The sequence below is a fragment of the Rhinopithecus bieti genome, unplaced genomic scaffold (genome assembly GCF_001698545.2).
Source record: "Rhinopithecus bieti isolate Rb0 unplaced genomic scaffold, ASM169854v2 scaffold_12049, whole genome shotgun sequence".
In the NCBI taxonomy this organism is placed as follows: Eukaryota; Metazoa; Chordata; class Mammalia; order Primates; family Cercopithecidae; genus Rhinopithecus; species Rhinopithecus bieti.
Window position 1 is genome coordinate 869,424 of NW_016807278.1, and position 9,538 is coordinate 878,961.

A 9,538-nucleotide genomic window follows, 5' to 3' on the forward strand; every position below is an offset into this window, starting at 1 on the left:
AAAAAAAAAAAAAAATAAAAAAGCCCCTTAAGGGGGGGGAAAAAAAAAGCAATGGTTTACAAAAAAAAAAAAAAAAAAAAACAGATTGGGGCCAGATCTGGGACGGATTTGGATATCTCATGTATTCTGCAGGCAAAGAGAACCCACTGAAGGGCTAAAGCTGGGAAGCTACATGATCAGTGCTGGCCTCCAGGCAAACTAATCCCCCACTGCACACCAAAGAATCATGGGGGCAAGACCTTCCTTCCATAGCTGAGGGTTCTCAGAGTTAGCCACATGTTTCAACCGCCCATCCCATCCCCTACTACTCTCTATTCCTTTCCTCTCTGGTTACACCTCAAACCTAATTTTATTTTCTTTTAAAGAATCCGAGCCCAGGTAGCCAAATCAAATGCATAAAGTTAGCAGAGTTTGAGACCCAGGAGAGGGGGCACTGCCACCCTTCCTCCTCCTCTCTGTGAGCACAGGTCCCTAGAGCACATCAGGGGAAGAGAACACAAAGGGTATGAAGTCACTAAGAGTCCCAGGTGGGCTCTGCTAGAAAGGACATGAGGACATGATGCTCGTGAGCCTGGCAATCAGAGGGAATGACAGCACTTGGCATGTCTGCAAGCGCAAGCGTTTCCAAGGCAGGTTACTACATACGCTCATTTTCTCCCTGTGGCCTCCCCATCTGCCAGAGATCTGGGTGCCTGTAAGGATGGAGAAGGCATGGGATAACCCCTCGCTGGGCTGTCCAGCTCAGCTGTGCAGCCAGGCTGCTCTGAGCTGCAGGGCACATGCAGCCTCCTCATCAAGCCACTTGCATTCCTAGGATGCTCCAAGTTCCAGACACATGGCCTTTAGTGTCCAGGACTCTCCCCGCAGGACCCTTTGAGCTCTGCAGAAGCCAAGCATGATGAGCAACCTGCAGATTCCTCACTCAGAAAGGCTGCCCTTCTCCAGCTCCTGTGTAAGCCTGGCCTTTAGAATCCTACTAACCTTCTTCTAGGAATCACAGAAGCCAAGGAAGGCAGTTGGGATAGGGAAAGACAGAGGATATGGCTATTCTGAGGACAGGGGCTCCTTCTGTCAGAGTTAAAAATAAACACTTAGCAAGTATAACCAACCCTTCCCCTGCATAGGCCAATGGGCCCTGGCAGATTAATCTTTCCTTGCAGAGGAAATGGGGCCCCAGGGAGAGGTGGGAGAAGCAGGCCATGGACACATGGTCAGAGGATGTAACTCTAGCTGAAGGCAGAGGGTTCCTCAAGTCCTATGTCTTGGTTGCCATTACCATCACTCTCCACCATACACCCCTTCCCCCAAATAAACCGTAATTCCCGAAAGCAGACATAGAGCCCTCCTAGGTCACGATTAGTATCAACACCTGTCTAGGGATTAGAAAAAAACATAAAAAATAGTAACGCCACGCTGAAGAACAGAATGCCAATGTCACACTCTGCCCAGTATCTCTCAGCTAAGCAGATATTCTAGCTACCTGAGCTCCTTTCCTCACCTTGCTCCACAAGTCTACAGGATCTCTGGGGAGTAAAGGAAGAGGCTACACCTCCATGGACACACATCAATACTGCAGTTAAGAGACAGAAGAAACCCATGCACTTGGTGATATTCTGCACGTGGCTGAGCTGGGAGGGCCCGAGGTGCCATGGCCTGACTCAGTAAGGAGGTACTGAGAGCCAGGACCCAGTTATTCTTGGAAGCTGACAAGATGAGGTCACACTTTTGAATGTGGTAGCCCCAAGCCTCACAATGCAGGTGGAGAATATAACGTAGCAACAGGGCGGGAGTACACGGTAGGTAGCATGCTCAGTGACAGGGCAGTCAGGATGAAGGCCTGGGGTAGACTATGCCCATGTGGGGCTGTCCTAGCATCCCTAGGTAACTCTGGCAGAGAAGCCTGCTTGGAGGTAAAACTGGAGGAAGCCAGGTCTGGAGGCGAGCACAGTAGAAGGTCTGATCCACTCTAACGAGCTTGGTCACTCTCCTTTTTGTTTAACCCTTTCCCTACTGGGAAATAAGCAGGACAGCTTCACAGAGCTTTCATGCACACAAATTCTAGACACCTGGAGACATAAAAACCATAGCGCATCCCCCAGCACTCAGAAGAGTGAGTTAGCCCCAAATCACCTACCAAGCTCAGGCTAGAAGAGAAAGGGGTAAGCAGGGAGAACATCAGCAACAAGTGAGAGAAACAGGTCAGCAGTGTGGCAGGAAGCACTGGGACAGCTAACAGGGCCTGGCTGTGAGGGGAGACTGCAGCAGTGGCAGGTTTATTTTTAGCTGTTGGGCAGAGGGGCTGAGTAACAGTTCTGGGCCGTGGGCAGGAGGCCAGGCTACTAAGGTCTAGTGTGTGCTGAGAGCCTCCTAACAATATGGATCATTAAAATGGCAGCAAACGATCAACTCAGTCATCTCCCTGTAGACAAGCAGGAGGATAAGGAGCCCCGCAGGAGGACGAAGGGGGAGGAGTCGGCAGGGGGACAGTCAGTAGATCTCCTGTTCAGCCCCTCCCCTTGGAGAGATTTCACCTTTGCTTCTGGTTCAAAAGAATCTTCATGGAGATGAGCCAGAGAGAAGGCATCAACTGTACAGCTCCCTCAGCTCCCTCATATGCTCTGAAACAGAAAAGCTTCCATCGGGCAGCCACTGGCTTCCCTCTGGCCACCACTCTTCACCTCTCAGATGAGTCCAGGATGGACAGTGGCCACAGAGAAGCTTGGAAATGTCCCTCAAGAATAAGATGCCCTTTCATACGACCCTTTTGGAGAGCTCAGGTTCCCAGCAGAATGAGCACACAGCTTGGCTAGTCTTGGAGGAGAACACCAGATACAAATATGGGCTGACCTTGGCGACCTGTCCCAGCTCATTCTGGCACACAGAGGTGTTTACTGGTCAGAGAATAAAGACCCCAAGAACCTTTCACTGCCAGAGGCCCAGCCCAACTTTATGTCTCCTTCTACTGTGGTTTTCTTCCTCCTCACACCAAATCTGATGACCCGGCACACAGGACCCCACAGTCCAAACCTCCAGGGCTGAAACAGCTGCTCTAGCCTTGCATGGGCAGGAAGAGGAAGAAAGAGAACAGACATCACCAGACAACCCCTTTTCCTCCTGCTTCCTTGGATTCCTGATATCTCTTCTTACTCAGCCCTGTCTGAGGGGCTGAGGGTCACCTGAATATAAATCCTAATTTCCTCATCAGCTCTGGGAATCAGTCCCCAACTCTAAACTCAGAACCACCCCTAATCCATAACTATACCTTTGGTGAATTAGAAAAAGGCACTCCTTTGAAAGAACCCAGCCACACACAAAGATAAAGTCGAGCAAGGGGACAGTGGCTAGACTTCAGCCCTCCCTTAGTTCCTCAACCAGATCCCTGTGCACAGGGCACAGCCTGTACCAGCAATCACAGTGGCCTTCGAATGCCCCATGACTTGAAATGAGAAAGGAATCTCAAGTAGGGAATAGAGTTCCTCATCTCTACTTTGCACCACCACTACACCATGATTCTTCTGATTTTAAGGAAAGAGAAGATGCACACCCTGCTAAATTATGTCGTCTATCCTCTCTGCCGAGTCACCAGCTAGAACACTTTCTATGTCTTCATACAAGAGAAGGAGCAGCTGGTCAGTGATGATTACTCATTAACTGAACACTGGCTGCCCTGGAGCCCGGCATTAAGCCTACGAAAGGGCATCTATGCTGACCCAAATACTGCTGATGGTCAGACCCGGGGCAGGTCAGCAAGCTATCCTGCCTGCCCTCCACCTCTGGCCTGCAGCACCACCTTCTACTGCCTCACCCTGCCGGTGCTCAAGAAGCTGCTCGAGCCGACCCTCTGTGCAATGAGCCCTGGCAAGTTTAGTCGACCTGTTCAAGGTCATGTAACTTGTTAGCAGCATGCAAACACTAGAACCTTTCTATTTATGTATGTACTTATTTTTGCTTTCTTATCTAGCACATAATCCATGGTAACAAGCTCATCTCTACATATCTATATCTATATATATTTTAAAATACAAAATATCAGTATTTTCCTAAAAACTAGAAAAGGTACACAGCAATCTAATTTGGGTTCTATAACTGCCATACATGATTACACTGTCCAGTAGCACGGCCCTTTCTCTTCACCAGTGCCCCCTTTTACAAGGTGACCTATGTGGAAAGATCCTAGCTGATGTGTTAGTGGAGCTCAGTCTTGCTCCACCAGGTCTGCAGTCTTCCAGCAACCAACCAAAAACCAAAGGAGCCCAGACCAAGAGCAGGTCCCAAGGAACCAGAGGTCTCAAGATGTGGCTCGGATGCCAACACCATGTAAGACCTTGGACATGCCACTGAACCTTTCTGCACTGGCCCAGCTTCTTCCTCAGTGATGTGCAAGGAGTCAAGAAAGATGACGAGGGAGTGTGGGTTCTAAGTTACTATGAAGTGTGGGTCGCTTTGCCACTGGGCCTCAAACCATTACCAAGAAAAGCTGCAGTCCCAGCAAAAAACAACTCTTCTCTGCCCATCCACCTCCCTCCAGGACACAGAACCATCTGGAAAGATACAGTGCAGGGGAAAGAGGGGGAAAAGAGACCTCACATGACCTTTGGCAGGGCCTGAAGTAGAGGAAAGGTAGGAGAATAGAGTGAATCCTGCACCACAGACATCACGCCACCAGGAAGAACCCCGGCTCAGAGCATGGCAAGGCTGCTTGGGAACTGGGCAATGGCTCAGATGCAGACGACAATGCCCTGCTCTTCCCCATCTTGGCTGACATTCCTCTTGGCACCCACTCAGCACACTCCTGGGCTCTGGGTAACGGAGCTTTGGCCCCTCCCCTAGCCCAAGGATTAAGTTTGCCTCCAGCAATTCTGAGGCTGGACTCTTCCAGGCCCTCCTCTCAATCCCTTGTACTTGCTTCATAAGAAAAATCATCAACTGTGGATGGCCCAATCCCTCAGGTCCTAAGTAGTAGAAACGTCACAGGTCCCAATACCTTCCTCCTCCCACAAAGGGGTTATTTTGTTTCCTAGACACCCACCAATATTTGGCCCTAAGGCCCAGGGACTGCTTTTCTCTCCCTTCCTCTCAGTCACTGATCCCATATCTTAGCTGGAGATGGTCTCCAAGCTCAGTCAAAGCCCAGAACTCACAAGTGAAAAAGGACAATGAGCTCACCCGGCTTCGAACCTGCCTCAGTGAATACCAAGAGCCCTGCTGCAGGAGCCAGGGTTCAGGGCTAGGGCCAGGAAGGACAGGATCTCTGAAACCAGAAACCTGACGCTTCCCTCATAATTCCGCAGGCCCAACCTCAATGATTCCTAACCTTTTTGACACCTTCATGCCCCTCAAAAACTCTAAAGCCTGCTTTGACACAAGATGAGTTAGCTTCAATTTCGAGCCACCAACCCCTGACCACTCTGACCTCCTGTTCCTCTCCTCAGTTCTAGCCAGGCCAATATCACCACACCTCTCACAGACTTGATTACTCCTCAGAGGCACAGCCATGTCCCACTGACCCCAGCTGGAGCCTCCCTTAACTCCCAGAGTCACCACAGATTCCCCTCTTTCAAAGCTCCTCTATTCCCAGCCACATGATTTAGCTCCCAGACCAGCAAAGTCTAGGAGAACTTTCTGCAAGTATGAAAATGTTCTTCTGCACTGTTCAATTCAATAGCCATTAGCTACATGTTTACTGAACACTTGAAGTGTGGCTAGCAACTGATTTTTCAAATTTAATTTAGTTTAATCCATTCATGTTAATTAATTTTAATTTAATTAGTCATGTGAGGGTAGTGGCTACCAAATTGGACAGTGCAGCCCTAGCCTACATGTGTTAATTTCATCTTCTCTAAATAGGTTTCTTGACTCAAAATTTTACAGGCCAGTTTTTACATGTGTATCCTCCCATGCAACTAAGCTTATGACAGATACTCAGCAAACTGTTACCTATCTGTAACCATATTGCATATAAAAGAGGCTGGCTTGGTCAATGAAATTTTCCTAACCTTGTGACTCCTCCAGCAAACTCCAGTTTGGGACACTACCTCTCACCTAGCCACACTACCTGTCTTGCCCTCCACAGGTGCACAGTATGAGGTGTGCTGGAAAAGAGATGGTGCCTGTACTGTGAGGATGTGGGAGCTCTGGCATTTCCCTCCAACAGCATCCAGAACAATCATGAGAGGCTCTAATCATCTCCCCTTCACCAGAACAAAGGAAGCCACATCGCAGTGGCACTTCCACGATGACGTAGGGAGAGAGGACTGCTGGAGAAAGGAAAGGAAAAGAAACTACAGGACCTTGTTTTCTCTAATCCATGCAATAGAAAGATACACAGAGATAAGTTACGACAACATTCTATAAAGCAGCAACATACCTCACCTAATCAGAGTTGCACGGCAAAGAAGAACAACGATACGGTCTTTAATTAAATTTGTTGAGCTAACACCTAAGGGTCACCATGACACAGTGAAGTAGCAAGCAGCTGAGGGACCCTCCCAGGGAATACAACTAATTAATACACAAGTGGGTTGAGACTAGGTGTCCTTATCAAAGAAATAATAGAATTCCCATGTTCTTGTACAAAAAACAATAAGTAAGGTGTCTATCAAATACTCTCTTAAAAAGGGGAGGGAGTGGTTAAAAAGATGCATAGAGCTACTGTTGAAGTCCCCCCCAACTTTGGGGACTGTGCTCGGGGTGGGGGGGGGGCAGGGGGGCAAATACCCACCCATCCCCCTTCGCTGACCTCCCCTCCTGTCCGTCAGGGCCTGAGGTGACAGAACAGCTCCTCAGGCTGGAGGCACCCTGGAACAGCAGCTGGCCATGTCCCTGAGCCTGTGGCTCAGTTAGGAAGTAAGTGGCAAGAAGCCTGAGACTGGGAGTCAGGCAACCTGGGTTCCAACCCTGCCTCTGCCAAGTGAATGGCTATGGTACCTTGAGCAAGTCACTCTCTCACTCTAGGCCTTGGTTTTCGCTTCTGCAAAAGATGGGGGCTGGACAAAATGACCTCTCAAGTCCCTTGCAACTCTGACTGGAAGCATGACTCAGAACTTAGCAAAAGCAGCCAGGAGAGATGGTGAGGTAAGGTCAAAGCACCCACCAAAAGCATTTAAATGGGAGCTCTCTGAGGTGGAGGGAGAGAAGCAGCAGGGTGAGCTGGGACTGTTTTTCAAACGCTGATTTCACTTAACAGGGCTAAGAGGTCACCAGACTATAGGCAAGGAGAAGAGCATCTAAGCACCTGCCAGCTGCCATCAACTCTCAGAGCTGCAACATAGGAGACTTCTGAACCCCAGCAGAGGCTGGGCTGCTGCCCTCCAGCTCTGCCCTAGCCCCCAGCATTGCCCTCCGCACACTGCAGAATAGAGGTCTCCTCCCCTTTTCTCAGGCACCTTCCCAAGGGGGTAATCCCTCCTGCCCCACTCCATCTTCCTCTCCTGCTTTATAATTATGAGACTTCTGGTTTTGAAAATCATTTCACTACTCAGCATCTGAGGTTAATCAAAATTCAAGATCTAGAAATCTCTTTGGTGTGTGTCTCTAGAACAGGGTTCTTTGAACCAGATTCCCCCTACAGCTGTAATTATGTCTCAGCCAGTATTTGGATATGGAAGTGCTGTTAACACTGCTGTCAGACTCCAAATGCCTTGTCTCTCCTTTATTCCTCCATTATTAAGTTTTAACACAAAGACGTGTGTGGGAAATCCACAATTTAACAGTTGAGTCAACTTAAAAGATCTGGGAGCAGGTTGCCTGTCATAACAGACTGACTTCACTCTTCACCCACTTCTAACCTGAGAGGGATAAACTATAAGCGTTATTTAACACAATGCTGGATTTTTCCTTCCAAAACTATTCAAAGTAGAAAAATATCTAAACCTCTATCCCATTAGTTACAAGAGAAATCCGAATTGCCACTCAAAAGCATTTCACAGGATGATTTTGTGCATGTGTCTATTACACAGAATACAGAGCAGAAGCTGGGAGCTTTTGTTCTGAATTCTTTACATAATATTCCAAATATCCAAGAAAATAAACAGCCAGTGTCCCCAAACTACTAACGGGTGAAGGCAGATGGTGTCTCAGAGGGGACAGCAAACGCTCCTGTAAAGACCGTCTGTCACTTCCTCAGTGATACAGGTTAACTGTGGTCAAACTGTATTCACCCAACTCCAGTCCCCAAGGTCATGGAGTTGGGTGAATGGTCAATCCAAACAATTTCTCCTCCTCCTTTCCCTTCAGTTATGAGTAGGGAAAAAGAAGTCTAAGGTACAAATATTGAAGTGTTGAAGATACTTATCCCCTCTCCAACAGCCAACACTAAACAACAACCGAGATCCCACAACAAAAACTTACAGCAGAAACCACAGAACTCTGACAGGGTTGAGTATGAGAGCAGCAGGAAAATAATTCTAGAGGCCTTAAAATCCAGAAATGGAACATGCTTGCTCTGTACAACTTCGAAGTACTGGTGTTTTTCAAAACATCTGATTGTATATTCCAATAGTTCCACCCATACCTCATTTCTGAGTTTTGTATTTGATAACTGAAATACAGCTCGCTATGGGGGCTGATGGGGAAGAGAAAAATACAACACAGGAAGTATTTTTCTCCTCCTCCAATCATTGAGACACCCCAGGGGAAACAAACCTGAAATGTCACCTTTAGAGATTGGTTTGACCTGAAACCCCTGTGAGAGGAAAACCTTGTTGGTGACCCTGCAAGACCGGCTCACACTTCACTGGGGACCCGCTCATCTCCAGAGACCTCCCACTCCATTCTGTTTAACTTCTGAAGTCGATATTCTCACTTGAATCCTTATTCTCCCCACCACCACACCCCTTAAAGAAAGAAAAGGGATGGGCTTCCCTGGCTCAAGGATAATGTTTCCTCAGACTGCCCATCACCGCGCGAGTCCAGGACAGCAAGTGGCCCTCTCCGGGAGGCGGAATCAGCACGGGTCCGGCCGCGGGTTACAGACTCAGTTCACAAGGATCGGCCGGGCCGCGGACACCGCCGGCCTCTCCCCGGAGCCGCCCCGCGCGGGGGTGGGAGGGGGCCAGCTCCGGGATCCAAACAATCCCGCCCCCGCAGCCAGGGGACGCCCAGGACCCTGCCTCAGCACATCTCCTGGCTGGCGCTCCCCAAGGCGGCCCGGATGCCCTCGCGAGGCTCGGGGAAGTGAAATCACACATTCCGGCTCCCAAATAAGGAGCGAGGCTAAATAAACCTCTGCGATCCGACTTCTCCAAACCAACCGACCAACCGGCTCAATGAGTAATGGGGCCTTTTGTGCCCGCAGAGAGAGAAAAAGGAGGGAGGAGAGGACGGGGAACCAAAAATCACTTCCTTGAGATGGAGTGAAATTAGCAGAAGTCCCGAGGCCAACCGTTCCGACTCGGCTGGATTCCGCTCAAACCCCAAAATGGCAGGGTCCCTTGAGTCCCCGGAGCGGGTTCCAGGGCTCCCGCCCGGGAGCGGCCGGAAGCGGTCAGGGTGGCGAGGGCGCTGGGACCCGCCGCCTGCCCCGCACTCGGCACCCCCG

The 9,538-nt window shown here is 49.4% G+C and overlaps 1 protein-coding gene across 3 annotated transcripts in view; it reads right to left on the bottom strand.

Annotated features, from left to right (window-relative positions):
• The window catches only part of MAPKAPK2 (MAPK activated protein kinase 2), a 45,766-nt gene extending 39,594 nt beyond the window's left edge, over positions 1 to 6,172 (bottom strand). The window contains exon 1 of one of the 3 annotated variants that reach the window (XM_017880892.1): positions 6,056 to 6,172. In XM_017880892.1, coding sequence (XP_017736381.1) covers positions 6,056 to 6,157 — 102 coding nt within the window. In that variant the 5' untranslated portion in view covers positions 6,158 to 6,172. Of the gene's footprint in view, positions 1 to 2,134; positions 2,192 to 4,592; positions 4,671 to 6,055 lie in introns of those variants that run through there. The other 2 variants (XM_017880894.1, XM_017880895.1) reach the window with 2 other exon arrangements.
• Between the last annotated feature and the right edge of the window lie 3,366 nt (positions 6,173 to 9,538).